The following is a 21,476-nucleotide window of genomic DNA, read 5'->3' as shown; positions in this document are numbered from 1 at the left end:
CCTTGTTCTTTGTGGTTTTAGCATCTTTGGAAAGAAGTGATGGAGGATCCATGGGGTCCAAACTTGATAACCATGACCATTTTAGAATATTCAAGACGGCTGTCAATATCTTGGATGCAAAAAAAACCAACACAAAAAACAGTTGTGGGTACCGAACTGCAAGGTTTAGTTCCCCAGCAAAGGGACTACTAGTAGTTGCAGGAAATGGCCGCCATGAATATAAAGATGTGTGTACCTTTGTCATAAACACGCTGAGCTGATCATCGCAGATCTCTCTCGGGTCAAACCCTGAAACAAAATGAGACAGGATTTAAACAAACATAGTGACATTAAAACACAATGAGACAAAAACGTGGTAACACACTGAAACACAATCAGACAAACGTAGCACCAAACGTAGCACCATCGTACTTAATGAGAAGGATTAAAACGGAACCCTGAAAGAAAACAAAAATGAGACAGGCTTAAAACAAATGTAGGAATGTGACACTCGCGAGAAGCAAAGTAACAGACAGCTATTCTGATTTTAAATACGCCATGCATCACCCACCTCCACCCCCACCCCCACCCCCGAACTTATACACATAGCTGTAATAGGAAGGAAGGACATGGTTTATTTAACGACACACTCAACACCTTTCATTTACAGTTATATGGCGTCGGACATATGGTTACGGACCACACACATACTGAGAGAGGAAACCCGCTGTCGCCACTTCATGGGCTACTCTTTTCGATTAGAAGCAAGGGATCTTTTATATGCACCACCCCACAGACAGGATAGTACATACCCGGCCTTTGTTACACCAGTTGTGGAGCACTGGCTGGAGCGAAAAATAGCCCAATGGGTCCACCGACGGGGATCGATCCTAAATTTGGGCCGAGGTTACAAAGCCTGTTAAATATGTCTCAAACCGGCCTCGGTGGCGTCGTGGTAGGCCATCGGTCTACAGGCTAGTAGGTACTGGGTTCGGATCGCAGTCGAGGCATGGGATTTTTAATCCAGATACCGACTCCAAACCCTGAGTGAGTGCTCCGTAAGGCTCAATGAGTAGGTGTAAACCACTTGCACCGACCAGTGATCCATAACTGGTTCAACAAAGGCCATGGTTTGTGCTATCCTGCCTGTGGGAAGCGCAAATAAAAGATCCCTTGCTGCTAATCAGAAAGAGTAGCCCATGTAGTGGCGACAGCGGGTTTCCTCTCAAAATATGTGTGGTCCTTAACCATATGTCTGACGCCATATAACCGTAAATAAAATGTGTTGAGTGCGTCGTTAAATAAAACATTTCTTTCTTTCTTTCATTCATTCAGGCGCGTGTAACTATATACATTTGCAACCGGCCTCGGTGGCGTCGTGGCAGGCCATCGGTCTACAGGCTGGTAGGTACTGGGTTCGGATCCCAGTCGAGGCATGGAATTTTTAATCCAGATACCGACTCCAAACCCTGAGTGAGTGCTCCGCAAGGCTCAATGGGTAGGTGTAAACCACTTGCACCGACCAGTGATCCATAACTGGTTCAACAAAGGCCATGGTTTGTGCTATCCTGCCTGTGGGAAGCGCAAATAAAAGATCCCTTGCTGCCTGTCGTAAAAGAGTAGCCTATGTGGCGACAGCGGGTTTCCTCTAAAAAAATCTGTGTGGTCCTTAACCATATGTCTGACGCCATATAACCGTAAATAAAATGTGTTGAGTGCGTCGTTAAATAAAACACTTCTTTCTTTCTATATACATTTGCAATTCTGTCAAATGAGGCTACATGGTTCGTGTCAATCGCAGACAATGCGTGCAATCAGTTGCAAGGTTTGCACAATTAATGACCGTATACGTCTTATTTCATTTAAAACAAAAAGAACAAAAAAGAACAAAACAAAATAACAACATGGTGTGCGGTTTTTCTTCTGTGTCTGAACGCTTTGAATTGCAGTAGTTTGGTCTAGGGTGACAGGAATGTGACAGGCTGTATCCGTGTTTGGGATTGGAGGCTAAGGATGCTATTACAACCAGCTTACATGCTTCGTGCGACTGTCGACGTCTTTAAGACCTCGGCAGTTGCACAAAATCAATGGAGCTGCAGGGAAGGCGGGCAACACGCGGTTATTGCATTGTGAACGCCGAACATGACCCCCAAGGACTTCGCGCTCTGCGCATGGCTACGATTCCGTCAATCTCGGGGCGGCAGAAAACAGGGTATTGATCATCGAGGCCAGATATAGGACTGCTGATTGTATTACATGCAGGAAGTGTCAGTTAGTTGTGTAGATATTTGTACATAGTGCAGGACACTTAAAAGAAAGGTAAACAGTGCAAGCGACAACTGCGTTACTTTGTCTGAATTAAAACAAGCTTAGGAGATAATAAAGTTATGCATTTAATCAACATAGATTATAAATATATTGCTTTTTTATCTTGTAAGGAATTATATTTATAAAAAGTCACTCATTATTTCTCCTTAGATATCTATTACTTCCAATCATAAATAAACAAAAAACGTGACTACTTATGTGATACTTTAAGACAGGAAAAACAATAAAACACTTCAGGCGCGGATCCAGGTTTTTTTGCAGGGGCGGATCTACATGCATCTACTTCAATACAAGTTGAATGTTAGCGGTGAATGCTCATTTAAAAAGTGAGAAAAGAAATCGTCATGAGTGTTTTGCTCCCTAACATTAAATGAATGTGATATGATACACCAGTCAAATTATTCAAGAGCGTCCTGATTCAGGAAAAGAACCCCCAAAACACTTAATTGTCAGCGGTTAGTAAACAAGCACGAGATGTACCTCATTGTTGAAAGTGATTGATAAGTATTGTGCATATTCATTCATTCATTCATTCATTCTTCTTTCATTCGTTCATTCGTTCGCTCAGTCAGTCAGTCAGTCAGTCATGAATTCATTCTGTCATGGATTCATTCAATCATGGATTCATTCATGGATTCGGCCATAGCTTCATTCATTCATTCATTCATTCGTTCGTTCATTCATTCATTAATCCGTTCGTTCATACGTTCATTCATTCATTTATGGATTCGTTTATTCATTCATGGTCTTAAGTGTACTTCATGAGCAACAGATAAAATAATTTTCCCATTTATCTTGAAACTTGAAAAGCTCGAGATGTCTTGAATCTCATTCATAACTCAAACGTATTACACTCCCTTCATAGCAACCATCAAGCGATAAGCTGTCTCCGTGAGCTGGCAGCGGGGTATCAGGGCCTACGCCAAATACACGTTGCGCATATGAGAAAGAAATGTTTTATTTAACGACGCACTCAAAACATTTTTATCTACGGTTATCAGCTATATGCTTACGGGCCACACAGATACTGAGAAGAAACCCGCTGCTTCCACACCATGGGCTTCTACTTTTTTATTAGCAACTAGGGACCTTTTATCTGTACCATACCATAGACAGGGCAGTACATATCACAATCTTTGTTACACCAATTGTGAACCACTGGCTGGAACGAGAAGTAGCCAAATAGGCCCATCGATCGCTGTTAATATGATAATGCAAAGAATAACTTACTAAATGAATGTTTAACGATACCACATATTTCTCGTTCCAGCCAATGCACCACGACTGATATATTAAAGGCTGTGGTATGTGTTATCACGTCTGTGGGATGGTGCATATAAAAGATACCTTGCTACTAATGGAAAAATGTAACCGGTTTTCTCTCTAAGACTATATGTCAAAATTACCAATGTTTGATGTCCAATAGCCCATGGTTAATAACTCAATGTCCTGTAGTGGTGTTGTTAAACAAAACAAACTTTATGAAGTGATCCGGGTCACAGAAAAAGACAAAACGAAAGTACTAAAATTCTGTCACCCACATGGCTATGAAATCACTGTCTAGTCTACCGAACCGAAATATGCTAAACGTCGTAAATATATTAGCAATTCGTCCAAGAACAAATAAGAAAAAATAGTTTCGCTCGTCAAGTAATGGGAATGAGTAGTATCCAGCAAAACCATTCTAATAGAAAACTGAAGCTCTAAAATGGCTACTTCTTGGGAAGGATAATAAATTGGCAGATTTAAAAGGGCGCCGCTGTATTCATGTAGCCATTGAGAGAAAATGAATGTCGATTTTTCTTCAAACTGTAGACATTTTATTGGCCCAACTCTTCCCAGGAGAATAACAAGTCTCTGAAATGATTGACATATATTGCGTGACATACGGTACATATAACATATACGACGTAATTCCAAGGTGGTTGTCGAAAGCATGCGACGTAAGTTAAGTACAGGACGAAATCCAGAATCGTCGCAGCTTCTGTTGGCTTACGTAAGTGGCATGCATTAAATTCTGGCAGAATTCGGCTGGAACGCAATGTGTTTGCTTACATGCGTGGCATACATTAAATATAGGGCGCGTGGCAGTTACATATCAAAATGTTTGCTTCCACAATACAAGTGGCATAAATTAGATACAGGGCATGACGCAGCTGCAGGCTTAAATGTTTGCTTACGTAAGTTGCATACATTGAAATGGTTGCTTGTACGCGTGGCATAATATGTTAAATATAAGGCGGGAAAAAAAGAAAAAGAAAGAAATGTTTTATTTAACGACGCACTCAACACATTTTATTTACGGTTATATGGCGTCAGATATATGATTAAGGACCACACAGATATTGAGAGAGGAAACCCGCTGTTGCCACTTCACGGGCTACTCTTTTCGATTAGCAGCAAGGGATCTTTTATATGCACCATCCCACAGACAGGGTAGTACATACCAAAGCCTTTGATATACCAGTCGTGGTGCAATGGCTGGAACGAGAAACAGCCCAATGGGCCCACCGATGTAAGGCGGACAGGATTTAAATCTGTCGGTAGAGCACAACTTGAGATTCTTGTGCTATAGGATCGAATCTCCTCGGCGGACCCACTGTTGGTGGGTTTTTTAAGTCTCAACCAGTGCCCCACGATTGGTATATCATTATCTGCGGTATGTGCTGTGCTGTCTGTGGGAACGTACATATAAAAGATTCCAAGCTATTAATGGAAAAGATGATATCCAATAGCCGATGATTAATTAATCAATGACCTCTACTGTCGTTAAGCAAAACGATTGTCCCTCAATGTTTCTTATTATAATTATTATACATTAAGTATACGACAGGTATAACATCACACCATTGTGTTCAGCCAGCGAACGTTTCGCTAACGTTCGCAAACTATTTGACTGGTTTAACGGGAAGCGCATAAACCAGTCTAGCGGACGTTTTTCTGCTAGGTCTCACCAGAATGGAAAACAGGACTGCACATACGATGGTCTGTAATGTACCAGTCGTGGGGCACTGGTTAGGTCTAGGGGATTCAATCCTAAGACTAAAGTATTTCAGGTGAATGCTCTACCGAATGGCATAGATTCCGCCCGCTATTAAGAAGGAGCAACTTTCCTCCCTTACTCCCCAGAACAGGTGTCAAAATAAACATGTTAGGCCCAAAACACACCAAAGCTTTGTCTGGGTCTGGCGAGTATTGCAAATACATCATATCCGGTGTATTTTGACGTCTGGGTCTGTAGCTGTAATGTGTTATCAATATAATATATATATATATATATATATATATATATATATATATATATATATATGTGTGTGTGTGTGTGTGTGTGTGTGTGTGTATCTATATATGTATCTATATATGTAATACATATGTATGTATATATGCATGTATATATGTATATATATATATATATATATATATATATATATATATATTAATGAGTTTATATCTTTAGATAAATTTACTTCTATAAACATAGATAATAAGTATGAGAAATCCACATTGATTAATAAACACCTTTCCTGTTGTTTATTAGAAGAAAAAAAAGTATAAGGTTCGAATATTGTGTAGCTGCCAGTCTGGCACTATGAAAACACAGCGCATGTTCTATATCGTCTGTTGCCAGATCTGTAGTTCGCACCAACACAGAAGCGGTGTGTTTTGTCACATTCGATTCAGTGCGCTTTATTTTCGACTGGTACCATACTCGCCAGACCCAGACCCAGATCCGGTGTGTTTTGGGCCTTAGATACCCAATAACCGCTGTTTAAAATTAGCTCACGAGTCGTCAAACAAACACTTGCTTGCTTTTCTTTCTTTTTTAACGTAGGCATCAGAAGATGTCACCAGGGGATGGGAGGTGGGAATGGGGATGAGTAACACATTAATTCTCCTTTCAACTGGGTTTTGCAATGTATATCCTTAAAATCGTTTGATGGGGACAGTATGTTGCGGAAGCAATCAGGATGGAAGCACTTTGCACGCATTGACCTTTTCTCAGAATCCATGTGACTTCAGTGTTGGGTGGAGTGGATTGTGGGTATCCCATGCCGCACTCCGACGCATATGTCTGAATTCAGAATAGCAACACATGCTCTTTTGTAGGGTACATTTCTACAGGCATGGCAGAACATACCGCAGTGTTTGATATATACCAGTGGCATAGAAGCTTAACTCTAACCCTGCCTGGTGGAATATAGCACACTAATGTCATACAGACCCCAAAACAATCTCAGAACACCCGTGTGCTAATCGGCTTCTTGATAGTGAACGCGAAACCGACTAATGCCGCTTGATATTACTGATACTGCTCTTTGCACCATTATCGTTATTCATAGGAAGATGTGATGTTACTCGACATTAAATTACTGGGAATTACTCGACAAATCTAAATCTTCAATAGCAACCGCCCCGCGTTGGTCTTACAGTCCTCTTCACAGGGGTCCGTGAATGAAAATAACCGAAGATCAAATGAGATTTGCCATAAAGATTAATTTCGTTCATACACAGTCGCATGAATATGAAAATGGCCCTGGTTTGCCCAGCTATGTACAGTGGCAACACCAAAGCCACTTGGCAGGCAGTGCTATTTGCATGGATTCTCAAAGAAGGCCAACGCGCCCAGAAGTGCTTCCATTTTGATTGCTCCCGCAACACTCTGCTGGGTGTTTGCCGTGTGCTTAATACGGATTCAATAATGGTTTCTTCTGAACAGGCTCTGCAGTGCAGCGTGATTGATGGCCATCGCAGGAGAAGGGACCAGCCGAAGGTGCCAATAAATATGTATGTCCCGCGATTCACTGTCGCACGTCTGTTTGCAAATGGAGGTCGTGTTTTCTGTTTTAGAGGCTGAAAGCAGGCTCGAATCTCGCTACTGGGCACGGTCTTTTATTGTTTCTTTTTTTACTTTTTAGAGCCCGGTTCCACAAAACGATCTTGACGCCAAAATCACCCCTAAGTGTATAACTACCTAAAGGAGTTAAGGTGATCTTAGCGCCAAGATCACCCCTATGCGCATAACTACCTAAAGAAGTTAAGGTGATCTTAGCGCTAAGATCGCTTCGTGGAACGGGACCCAGATCGAAATCTGAAAACTGCAGTAACTGTAAGAGCTAGGTGCTGTTTAGTTCTGACATTCTAAAGCTACTAACCAAGTACATGTATAAGTACTGAACTAGCCACAGTTCTGCAGTACTAGAGTAAGAGACTAAGTGTAAGAAGAGGACTGACAGTAATTCTGGAGGTCTATGACTAAGTATAAGATGATGACTCACTGTAGTTCTGAAGGTCTATGACTAAGTATGAGAACTGCACTCGCCGTAGTTCTGGAGGTCTATGACTAGGTATAAGAAGTGGACTCACCATAGTTCTGGAGGTCTATGACTAGGTATAAGAAGTGGACTCACCGTAGTTCTGGATGTCTATGACTAGATATAAGAAGTGGACTCACCATAGTTCTGGAGGTCTATGACTAGGTATAAGAAGTGAACTCACCATAGTTCTGGAGGTCTATGACTAAGTATAAGAAGTGGACTCACCATAGTTCTGGAGGTCTATGCACGAGACGTTGTTGAACTTCTTGACGAGGATCAACATCACGAGCAACCCGACGGGCACTATGAGGATTGCCGTTACGAGAATCCAGACAATCGTCAGAAAGTACACGAACAGAAGCAGCTGTAGGAGAAACACAATGAAAAAAATAATCTGTTTGTAAATCTGAACGACAACATCGTTATGTGCGACCAAGAAGATGTGAACCGTCACTTGGAGAACACGCATACCAAATACAAAAGCCATTCATTAAAGGATGCATAAGTTAATTCATGACGAAAGCGTTATCTGCGATCAAGACCGTATCTCCGCACTATGCAGAGTCGAATGGGCATTTGTGCCATTTTCCTTTAATCACCTCCCCACCCTAAAGTATTTCCTGGATCAGCTTCTGTTCTACCAATACAGCAACAAGGTACGTTTTATATGCACTTTTTTTATAGGCAAGACAGTGCATACCACGGTCTTTGATTTACAAATGTCATGGGGCATTGGTTGGGATGGAAAATAACCCCAAGTCCATCGAGGGCGATCGGTTGTACAACCCATCATACCCCAGTCGATCACTCTGCCACGGAGCTACGATCGGTTGTACAACCCATCATACCCCAGTCGATCACTCTGCCACGGAGCTACGATCGGTTGTACAACCCATCATACCCCAGTCGATCACTCTGCCACGGAGCTACGATCGGTTGTACAACCCATCATACCCCAGTCGATCACTCTGCCACGGAGCTACGATCGGTTGTACAACCCACCATACCCCAGTCGATCACTCTGCCACGGAGCTACATCCTACTTTTCTCTACAACAGAGATAAGCTTTAAAATCTACTTACAAAAATGTTGCATCCCCTGGCACACCTGTTCTTGCTGCTGGAGTTGAACACTCGCCGACTCGTGGGGTCAGACGATAGGTGAGCAAACACGAGGAACACTGTGCCCAGCACAAACATTGATATGATGACGCCCATCAGAACATATTCCATGAACCATTGGCTGAAAAACAAAACAACCCACAAACATTATTGAGACCGTGCCTAGAAAAACATATACTGAACCGCAAAAGAAACGCGAGATTTTTAAATGTCATTTCTATATGGTAAATTATAACAATTTATTTCGGGGATGTAACTGTCAATATTACAAGACATGCTGGTTTATGACTGAGACCCAAATTGCAGGTACCCTTTCAACTTTCCATGAAACGACACGCCAAAACGCACCTGTCTCGAAGGCCGTGGGTGGCAGTCGCAAACAATTGTCATGAAAACCGAAATGCACGTGCATCTCGTGGAGGTTATGGGTATAAAAACCAACTTGAACCGCGTTCCTGGCATTCGTAATTTGCACGCATCAGGTATGACCCGATTGTCAGCAGCGCAGAGAGAACAAGCTATCGGCCGATTGCAAGCCGGGCAGCGTGCCCTGGTTGTTGGTAACGCTTACAATGTCCATGTCAGCACCATCCATCGTCTACAGCAGCAGTACATCAACACCAACAGCACTGCAGACAGTCACCGCAGCGGGCGCCCCCGGGTGACCACGCCCAGGCAGGACCGCTACATCAACCGGCAACACCTCCATGATCGCTTCAGAACGGCCAGCATGACAGCTCGAGCGACCATTGGCACTGGACAGCGACCCATCAGTGACGACACGGTACGACGTCGACTGGCCGCCAACAACCTGTTTTGCCGACGTCCCGCTCGAGGACCTGTCCTCACCGCCCGCCACCGTCAGACACGACTACAGTGGGCTACACAGCACCAACATTGGCGGCATCAACAATGGAGGTTGATAGTCTTCTGGCGTCTGTGGTGTAGGAGGGGTGAACGCTACAGAGACGCATGTGTCCTGGAGAGACCCGTGGGGTGGCCAAAGCATCATGGTTTGGGGTGCTATAGGCCTGAATCAGAGAATTGGGCCCCATTTGTTCCAAAATGTTGGTGCAGGCAGAGGGAATGGCATCACAGCGCAGCGCTACGTTGACCAGATTCTAACACCTCACATAGTGCCCTTCTTCACGCGTCACCATAACCACGTGTTCCAGCAGGATAATGCTCGCCCCCACACGGCCAGGATCACCATGGACTTCCTGCGTCAGCACAACATCAGAACCATGCCGTGGCCGGCTCTCAGCCCTGATTTGAACCCGATTGAACACCTGTGGGATGAAATCCAGAGACGGCTTAACCAGGTGGTCCCACGGCCGACAACTCGTGTGCAACTGGAGGCAGCTTTCCTGAGGGTGTGGGCACAGGTGCCAATGGCTTTTGTGAACCGCCTCGTGCACTCCATGTACCGACGGTGTATGGCCGTTTTGAACACCCAGGGAGGACATACACGGTATTGAACATGTCACGCCCTACAATCTCGATGTGCTGGATCCCCCCACTACCTGAACACAGGCAAACGACCCAGAGACTGTGGTCAAAGTGCATCCAATAAATTGACTTTATCAGATTTTTCAAAATTTATCTTTGATATTAATAAATTGAAACATATTTTCTCAGCCACACATGTGTCGCGTTTCTTTTGCGGTTCAGTTATAGAAGTAACATACATTAAAATACAAGATCTTAACAATTAATGTTTGTTTTTGTTTGACGAAACCATTAGAGCTAGAGGAAAACCGCTACATTTTGCCTTTAGCAGCAAAGAATAAATTGGTGTTATAATTTATACCCATCAGGACATATTCTCTCAAACATTAGCTGAAAATGCAATATTATTTTTAATAAAACACTTTGTTTTGTTTAACGACACCATAGGACACATTAATCATCGGCTATTGGATGTCATACATTTGGTAATTCTGACTCGTAGTCATAAGATGAAACCCGCTACATGTTTCCCAATGCAGCAAGGGATCTTTTATATGCACTTTCCCACAGACAGGAAAGCACATACCACGACCTTTGACCAGTTGTGGTGCACTGGTTGTAACGAAAGAAAAAAAAACCCAATCAGTTGAAAGTATCCACCGAGGTGGTATTACTTTTAGCATGCCCATCTGAACAAATTCCACAAAGTATTACAAAAAGAACACATTAGTACGGCCACGTCCATAAGATCACAACACAACCGTCTGAAATATATAACAATGTATTGGTAGAACAGTTTCCGTTAACATCTGGTTCGAAACAAAATAACAACAGTATTGTAGCAAAGTTTTAATAATAAAGTATATCAAAAACCATATGTGACCACACTGGTTGCAATAACGTTCAAGGTAAGAAAAAGGACGACGAAAAAAAGAGAAGAAAATGTAATACTACAGTATTGTAGCAAAGTTTTAATAATAAAGTATATTACAAACCACATGTGACCAGACTTGTTGCAATAACGTTCATGGAAAAAAAAGCGACGATGAAAAAACAAGAAAGAAAATGTAATACCTATCACAGAACAGTAATGTGACCAGACTTGTTGCAATAACGTTCATGGGGGGGGGGGGGGGGGGGGGACGACGAAAAAAAAGATGAAAGAAAATGTAATATCTATCAGAAAATATCTCAAGAACAGAAATGTGTTAGTTATACGAGGCTGTGGAATTTTTATGCTTTGTGGACATAAAATGTTTATGATTTTGCGTATGTGAAATTGTTTTTGGTATTCCTAAATTCGTAAATGATATGTAGTTGAACTGTCATACAAATTAGTGAATGTATATCAACATTAACCGATCCCATTGGCGTGTGATATTCACTGCAATTTATCTAATTTCTCACTCAACACTTGGTGTCATCACTGCACTGACGATGATTCATGAGTGATCGTTATCGCGCCTCTTGTTTAACATGGTTTAAAACACGTCATTACACGCAGGAGGACATAAGTGTACGACTGTGAGGAAGATAAACACATTTGCACTTACAGTGATTATGGCAGCCTATATATTCGAGATAAGATGGTTCACAATCAGAATGACGTAATCTCAAAACGCAGTTTCTTCACCACAAAGAAAAATGCAATTTCGAGATACCGAGGTTCACGGAGTATATGGTGAATATCAGAAATGCTAGGGTGTATTTGAACTGTCATACAAATTAGTGAAAACACATCATAGCTTTTGTGAGCCTACATATTTCCAAATATGTAGGCTCACAAAAGCTATGATGTGTTTTGAGACTATCCCGATGAACAGAAGTGGTTTGATCACTGTCAGAAATGGAAACGATCCATTCCCGACTGACGTGACTCCATTAATAAGGGGAAATCAATACGCGTGTGTGACTGGACACGACCTGTTGCCGTTCTATCACACTAATTCACGGGACGTGGTCTCAACGATGCTGGTTAACCATGTGTATAATGCCTCCCTTATTAAACCCCCCCCCCCCCCCCCCCCCCCCAAAAAAAAAAAAAAAAACCCACAGTGAAAACACATCCAAGTGATCCGGTACCATACACAATAATTGCATGTCAACCAGGAGCCTTTCTGTCACAATATGCCGCAGTGCTACTTAGTGATAATATTAATAGACAGTCGTGCATCCAGCAAAGCGGTTACGCTGACGTATTTAAAGCACATGCTAGGGACGGGATCGGATGTAACTCAGACTATGGGCCACTTAAGTGTTATTTTGAAAGACTGTACGTCGCTATGGTTATATATTCTTATAGTTGTAACGTAATGCGATGATTTGGTCTAGAAACACGGTGTTATCACATTATGTAACGTAATGTGCAATGCGATCATCTGATCTAGAAACACCGTTTCATCATATGTATAACGTAATATGCAATGCAATCATCTGATCTAGAAACACCGTGCCATCATATCTATAACGTAATATGCAATGCAATCATCTGATCTAGAAACACCGTGCCATCATATCTATAACGTAATATGCAATGCAATCATCTGATCAAGACACACCATGTCATCAGATGTATGCAATGCGATCATCTGATCAAGACACACCGTGTCATCATATGGTGTAATGTATTGTGTAAAATGGGAAGGGGGGCGGGCCTTCGTATTAACCATAGCAAACTATATTTCAATAATCATGCTGTTCGTGTTTAACGCGAGAGTTCATGATTTGTTATGAAATATACAAGAAAACAAATGTAGATATCGCATAATTGTAATGCAATTGTTAATTTAGGTGTTTGCTCAATGTTTTAAGCCTAGAATAATGTACAGCATTTATTTTAGGATTAAGGTTTATAATACAATATTATTCTGCAATTACTGTGTAGAGTGGTGTCTAGGTCAGTCGATAGTGATTTTTTTCTAGTGGGATGTACATGTATATGTAGACATTGTTTGGGATGTAGTTTACAAGTTGTACGTTTCACTGTCAAATGTCAGCGAAGCTGTATATAGCGAACGTCTTGCAGGAATCAATCAGAGGTCTGGATATAGGAGCGAGCAGGCCATCAGGAGGTAATGCGGCCTGATATTAACTCTACACGGCGTGATGGCAGCTCAGAATAGACACAATACACGACCACACATGATACACAATCGATACACGGGACTTAGTATTGACAGCGCCCAAACTGCCATGAAATCTCTGTTAGCTTTTGAAGAGAGATGAGGCTTGACACTGTGATCTCAAAATATTAATACAACCCATGTATTAGTGCTGGTTATTACTGTCTACTACTACGATGGCAGTGATATATTGCAACAGATCAATGTAAAAAATATTCTGTGTTACATTGTCATATCAATTTCCTAGTAAAATATTCAATATTATAATATTTATCTTACCAATTTCCAAATATACTCTATGCCATCGTAACAATTTCCAAGTAACATGATATGCATTACATTATCATAACAACTGCATATAAAACATTCTTACTTTACCATAACAATTTCCAAATATATTCTGTATTATGTATGTTACCATAACAGTTTTTCAGTCAAATTGTCTGCTATACTATCAGAGCTTTTAGATTATGGTAGCCTCACTCCCATGGCTAGTGATATTCAGTGTTGGGCTAGTAAATACCTACTATTGCCATGCCTGATGGCAAGTGAAATGTTTTTGTCAAATGTTGCAGGTAAGTCTGTTTTTTAAATATTAATATCCTGACCCCACCCCAACACCCAATGTTAGTGTTTGTAAGTTCTTTCTCCCTCTTTAGGTGACATATCTGATTATTACTATTATTTAGTAAAATTGTATTAACTAAGTAAAGTAGGGCTAGTGAATTTTTAATCATGGCTAGTAAATGTTTTAAATCACTGATCCCATGGTTAGTGGATTAAAAAAAATTCCAGAAGCCCCGTTACTATTATAATTATTTCGAAGCAAAATATTAGGTATTATATTATTATAACAACTTCCATATAATTATATTCTATAGTATGCCACTATAACAATTTTGAAGTAAAATAGTCTGTATTATACAACCGTAACGATTTTCAAATAAAATATTTTGAATTACACTCTCATTACAATTTCCAAATATTATTCTGTATTATGCCACCATAACAAGTTTCAAGTAAAATATTTTGTATTATATAATAATTTACAAATATATTATGTTATGTTACCACAACAATTTTCAAGTTAAAATGGTCTGTGTTACTATCATAACAATTTCGTAGTACAATAATCTGTATTATACTGTTTTAACAATTTCAAAATGTATTCTGCCTAATTATGCCATCATGACGATTTACAAACAAAATAGTCTGAATTACACTATCGTCATAACTTTCTAATGTAATCTGTATAATGCTACCATAGCGAATTTCTCTTAGTAAAATAACCCAGCTTTTACTATCACAATAGTACTGATGCAAACTACATGCACCTAGTAGTGTAAACTACCACAACAAATCTTATGAGGTAAAACGTCCCAGCTTTTACTATCACAATAGTACTGATGTAAACTACATGCACCTAGTAGTGTAAACTATCACAACAAACCTTGCGAGGTAAAACATCCCAGCTTTTACTATCACAATAGTACTGATGTAAACTACATGCACCTAGTAGTGTAAACTATCACAACAAACCTTGCGAGGTAAAACATCCCAGCTTTTACTATCACAATAGTACTGATGTAAACTACATGCACCTAGTAGTGTAAACTATCACAACAAATCTTGTGAGGTAAAACATCCCAGCTATTACTATCACAATAGTACTGATGTAAACTACATGCACCTAGTAGTGTAAACTATCACAACAAACTTTGTGAGATAAAACATTACAGATGTATACCATCATGACAGTTTTGAAGTAAAACACGATTGTCTCGTTAAGTGCAAAATATCGCGTAAGAACTAGATTACAAAGGAAAGAAGGAAGGAAAATGTTTTATTTAACGACGCACTCAACACATTTTATTTACGGTTATATGGCGTCGGAAACCCGCTGTCGCCACTTCATGGGCTACTCTTTTCGATTAGCAGCAAGGGATCTTTTATATGCACCATCCCACAGACAGGGTAGTACATACCACGGCCTTTGATATACCAGTCGTGGTGCACTGGCTGGAACGAGAAATAGCCCAATGGGTCCACCGACGGGGATCGATCCCAGGCCGACCGCGCATCGAGCGAGCGCTTTACCACTGGGCTACGTCCCGTCCCACAAAGTAAAGATTCCTAGGCGATGTGCCAAGTCGGGTGAGTAACGCCACTTCGTACTCAGTCTGTCTCGTCAAATAGCACAGCACATCAAAGGGCCGGTCCCGGAGTCAAAACTCCCCGGATTTAAACCGAGGTGAGAAACGTATCCCTTTGACACAAAAGTAGCACACAACCTTCCTGACAAATATTGGTTCGGGCAGAGCTTCAGTGACAAGTGTATTGGTATTTCCGTGTCCAAGGTAAAGCTATCACATGCAGCCTACTGTTGTTTCCGTGTCCAGGTAAAACTGTCATGCATCCTATTGTTTTGGTTTTCAGATTCTAGGTAAAACTGTCAGGCATTTTATAGTTACTTCTCAGTCTATGTAAAATTACCATGTATCCTACTGTTATTTCTGAGTCTAAGCAACACTATCATGCATTCTATTGTCATTTCTGAGTCTAGGTAAAACAATCATGCATCCTATTGTTATTTCTGAGTCTAGGTACAACTATCATGCATCCTATTGTTGTTTTTCAGATTCTAGGTAAAACTGTCATACATGCTATTGTTATTTCACAGTTTATGTAAAACTACCACGCAACCTATTGTTATTTCTGAGTCTAGGTAAAACTACCACGCAACCTGTGGTTATTCCTGAGTCTAGGTAAAACTATCATGTAGATCGTTAAATTCATAATGTAAGAGTATAACTTTAATTTTGCTAATGCAGATAAAAACAAACTTTCAGCATCTTTCAGATGACAGCAAAAAAACAACAACCCATGTATATCTTTATGGCATATGTGGCAGCTATGTCTTTTTAAAGCTGATGAATGGCAAAAATAGGAAGCATTAAGAATAGAAGTCCCTCCGCCAACCTCCCGATACCATTATATAGAATAGGTACGTGATATAGCTGCAAATATAAGTCAACACTGAAATCAAATATTGCTGCCTCAGCCAAAATATCTCACAAAAACCAGCTTTATCCTGTGTCCAGCTGACCTTTCATTCGACCAATCAAAACTTGTTTAACGACAAGACTAGAGCACATTTATTAATCATTGGCTATTGGATGTCAAACATATGGTAATTTTGACAACTAGTCTTAGAGAGGAAACCCGCTACATTTTTTCCATTAGTAGCAAGGGATCTTTTATATGCACCATCCCACAGACAGTATAGCACATACCACAGCCTTTGATATAGCAGTCGTGGTGTACTGGTTAGAACGAGAAATAGCCCAATGGGCCCTCCGACGGGGATCGATCCCAAACCGACCGCGCATCAAGCAGTTTGATGCTTTTGAGATAACTGTTCATGGAACAAAAAACTAACTTGACTTGAAATTGCAATGCTTCATCAGATCTTATTAACAGAGATCAGACAGAGATAGTAGTACGATCGGATATAACACAAAGTGGGCAAAGATCAACAAACGATACCGATCATTTTAAGTCACGTGTTTTCTATATTTCTGTTATTCAAATTTAGTCGATAAAGCAGAAAACAAAAGCAAAATAAATCGAAGTTATGTTTCAGTCAAATGCTTTTATCAAGTAGTAAATCCCGATTCTTACGCCTACAGAAACATCGAATGTCCACTTAGAATATCACTCCCAAAATCTGACACAAACGTATTACACAGTCTTTTAATGATCCATTTTAGAGGATGCTGTGTGGGAGTTGCCGTCACATTTTGGTAATCGATTTAAAAGTATCTGATTGGCTGTCCATGGCTATGACCTAGACGGCAAAGCCAAACCGAGCACTGATATTAACATCACTAAAACAACACCTTCCCGCCCCGAAACTGGCCGCTGGCGTTGTCAGAGGTCAGATCCGGGATGGGCGTGCCCGAACCTATTTTTGGATATGGGCATGTAAAAAGAATTCCCATTCCCATACTGAAAAAAAAAAAAAAAAGTTAACGAAGCAAGCGCAAGTATCGTAACCTAGGTTTAGTTGTAAAACAGTTTTAATGTCTTTTAAACCTGATTTTTATAAAAAAAATTACAAGTGGCTTAAAGTATCCGACATGCTTTCGCACATTATTCACGTTTTGAAAAAAAAGAGATAATATTGCAATATTCTCTAAATACTGTCAATAAGGAAATCCAGATTTCCATATACATGTCTCTGTTTGATTTCGTCTCCACGTATTTTCCGCCTTTTCATATTTATTACAAATTACGACTTCCGACCACAATACAAGACCGTATATCAATTCGTCCAGGATCAGGATCAGCTACATCGAGCGCGGTGCGCTGGCTTGTGAAGTCAGCAGTTAAAATATACCACAGCAGAAAGTGGTCACGTGACTCACCCTGGTGGCCATAGATCACTCGATAGAGCAGTATTGATTCTGAAGCTGTGATTGTTGGCTGGATTTGTCCACAGTATAGTGTGGGACACGAATGTGGTGGTCTCTAGACTTGTGTAATGTGTTTTAAGTTAGAATCCACAAGATCAAACACGCGTGGTGCGGAGAATACCTTTAATCAGCCGATGGGCACGTACAGATAATAGCACACCGTGTGGAGCTGCCACGGTGTGGTCGCATTATGGAGGCGTGTTGTTCAGTAATTAACTCTCCCTCACAATGTGAATACTAGTACATGCAATTACTGAAAACATTTAAACGTCCTTTTTAAACATCAACCTGCTACCACCAATCTGATTAAAATCAGTTCCACTGGTGTATAACTATTAGACCAGTGGAAAAGATTTCAGTGAGATTGCCTGCACCACAAAAAAATCTTAATTCATTACTGCATATCATCGTGGTTTGCATACCAATATATAAATCTCTCTCTCTCTCTCTCTCTCTCTCTCTCTCTCTCTCTCTCTCTCTCTCTCTCTCTCTCTCTCCAGCGGGTTTTCCTTTCTTAATATATGTGTGGTCCTTAACTATATATGTCCGACGCCATATAACCGTAAATAAAATGTGTTGAGTGCGTCGTTAAATAAAACATTACCTTATTTACTTATATACTGTATGACGGGGAGCTGACGATACCCGTTGATAACGATACCACATGGATTTATAAAAACTGCATTTTGTAATAATATATAATGTAACATAGCTAGTCGAGATTGCAGCTTTGACGTGAATCGAAAAAAAAAAATTCAAAATAATACATGAATAAAACAGCACTGAAATGTTGAATTGTATAAAAGTAAAACAACAATCTGTTTAGTGTATTCAGATTTAGATCACTGCCAAGTTTTTCACCCTATCAGTCATGAAGAGATTAAATATGTCTGACTTCTCTAGGGAATGAGTTTTCGCAGGTCTCCACCAATAACACACCTGATTTCTTACACGTGTGGTCTTGTGAAATGGGAGGTGTAGTGAGAAAAGGAACGATGTTCGTTGAAAAATATACCACCAGAACATTTTAAACTACGAGCATTGGGTATCCAAACATAAATAACAGTAATTGTGGCACTTGTAGTCCCGTTTGCGTCAAAAGGGAATTCATTATTGGCATATTACTCTACAATGATTAATGTTAAAAAAAGAGGTTTATTTAACGACGCACTCAACACATTTTATTTACAGTTATATGGCGTCAGACATATGGTTAAGGACCACACAGATATTGAGAGAGGAAACCCGCTGTCGCCACTTCATGGGCTACTCTTTTTCGATTAGCAGCAAGGAATCTTTTATATGCACCATCCCACAGACAGGGTAGTATATACCACGGCCTTTGATATACCAGTCGTGGTGCACTGGCTGGAACAAGAAATAACCCAATGGGCCCATCGACGGGGATCGATCCCAGACCGACCGCGCATCGAGCGAGCGCTTTACCACTGGTCTACGTCCCGCCCCCGTATCCAGACATAAATAACGGTAATTGTGACACTTGTAGTCCCGTTTGCGTCAAAAGGGAACCGATGAATTACTTATCGGCATATTACTCTATAATACATGATGTTAAAATTCATACTAATACATATTATTAAGTTTTAAACCCATACCAACTTGAGCAAGCGTACCGGTGAGATACATGATACGCCCACCAGAAGTTTGATGGAAAACCATTTCTATATTAATGAATATGTTACGGGTATGATTCAAGTCTAATTATGTGAAAGTTTTGCAGTGGGATGGACGAACAGTTTGTTTTGGACCAACCACCATCCCAAGTTGTTCCAACATGTGATTTGATGGTCTTGTATGCATCAGTATGCAAGATATGATCTGGACAAGGATTTACTGTTATGCGAAGTAGACCGTGAAATGGTTTCTTTACAAATTACCATCTAAATCTTATTTTATAATACAGGTATGAAAGCAACTGATGGAACAGCCAAGGTAAAGCACGTGCATATCTACCTTTAATGAGGTTCAGAGCGGCAGTATTTTCATACGGGAAACTGATGTATATTTTTATTGCAATAATATTTTAACAGTATCACTGCAGTTAATATCCCACCCACCCCTATGGTGGGTAAAATCTTTGACTGGGTTCTTCCCGTTACAAATAGTGTCCCACGGCTGACATATCAAAGGCTGTCGTATGTGCTGCCCTGTCCGTCAGAAAGTGCACATAAATGATCCCGTGGTGCTAATGGAAAACTAGCGTGTTTCCTCAAAGGCAGTGTGTCAGAATTATCAAATTTGTGACATCCAGTAGCAGATGATTTATAAATCAATGTACTCTACTAATTTAATATGGTCCGGCTGGCGGTCCCTTCTTTGACCGATATGAAAGACAATGCCGTTACAGTACATGCCTGGAGTTACTATTTAGTATCCATACTATCATACACAAGGTCTTTTTTTTAACAAGAGCACCGGTGAGGTACATGATACACCCGTCAGGAGTTTGATGGAAAACCATAGATATTAATGAATATGTTACGGGTATGATTCAATTCTAATTATGACCTAGTAATTGTATGTGACACACCGCTATACCAAGTTGTTCCTGCGTGCGAGGTTTGATGGTCCTGTATGCATCTGTATGCAAGATATGATCCGGACAAGGATTTACTGTTATGTGCAATAGACCGTCACAGTGACCTAGTAATAGTACGCCACACACCGCCATCCCATGTTGTTCCTACATGTGAGCTTTGATGGTCCTGTATGCATCTGTATGCAAAATATGGTCCGGACAAGTACAGGTTAACAGACGGACGTATGGACAACGCCATAACATAATACGACCCATCATAGACGGGCGTATAAAAATAATTTCCTATCGTTCTGATAGTGTCTCCTCTTTCGATCTGCATTGCTGGCAGCTTTCTTTGTTCTGTGATCGGCCTCGGTGGCGTCGTGGTTAGGCCATCGGTCTACAGGCTGGTAGGTACTGGGTTCGGATCCCAGTCGAGGCATGGGATTTTTAATCCAGATACCGACTCCAAACCCTGAGTGAGTGCTCCGCAAGGCTCAGTGGGTAGGTGTAAACCACTTGCACCGACCAGTGATCCATAACTGGTTCAACAAAGGCCATGGTTTGTGCTATCCTGCCTGTGGGAAGCGCAAATAAAAGATCCCTTGCTGCTAATCGGAAAGAGTAGCCCATGTAGTGGTGACAGCGGGTTTCCTCTCAAAATCTGTGTGGTCCTTAACCATATGTCTGACGCCATATAACCGTAAATAAAATGTGTTGAGTGCGTCGTTAAATAAAACATTTCTTTCTTTCTTCAGTTGAAAGTTTAGATGGGCTGTGGTGGTATCACACTGGGTTTTCCGTATAGGGGAATATTTTGTTGTTGTTCTTTTGGGGTTTTTCTTGTTTGATATAGTCAAGTACTCATAGGCCAATGACCGCAAATATGAAAACAAAATTCGCAGACGTTTATTTAAAGGTAATTGATCCCATGTGTGTTTTAATGACCTGTTTGTCAAAATCATTAACCCATTTGCATTTTAATACACAGTCTGAAACAAACATTTACCCGTCTGCTTGCTTTAGTGCAATATTTGACTACCGTTTTTAATTCTCGTTAACTCAGAATGCATATTTTAATAGTGCAGATATGTACACAATCGCTTTTGATACAAACAGTTTGCTCAATACCTGACAAACACGATCAT

General features: G+C 40.7%; 1 protein-coding gene across 4 annotated transcripts in view; it reads right to left on the bottom strand.

The window, feature by feature from the left end:
• The window catches only part of LOC121375727 (neuronal membrane glycoprotein M6-a-like), a 128,790-nt gene that overhangs the window by 10,321 nt on the left and 96,993 nt on the right, over window positions 1–21,476 (bottom strand). For all 4 annotated transcript variants that reach the window (XM_041503330.1, XM_041503329.1, XM_041503327.1 and 1 more), the window contains 3 exons: window positions 8,705–8,864; window positions 7,848–7,986; window positions 236–288 (listed from right to left, as the gene is read on the bottom strand). In XM_041503330.1, coding sequence (XP_041359264.1) covers window positions 236–288; window positions 7,848–7,986; window positions 8,705–8,864 — 352 coding nt within the window. The remainder of the gene's footprint in view (window positions 1–235; window positions 289–7,847; window positions 7,987–8,704; window positions 8,865–21,476) is intronic.

This window comes from Gigantopelta aegis, chromosome 6 (genome assembly GCF_016097555.1).
Source record: "Gigantopelta aegis isolate Gae_Host chromosome 6, Gae_host_genome, whole genome shotgun sequence".
NCBI classification, from domain to species: domain Eukaryota; kingdom Metazoa; phylum Mollusca; class Gastropoda; order Neomphalida; family Peltospiridae; genus Gigantopelta; species Gigantopelta aegis.
This window is presented reverse-complemented; position numbering and strand designations above follow the sequence as displayed.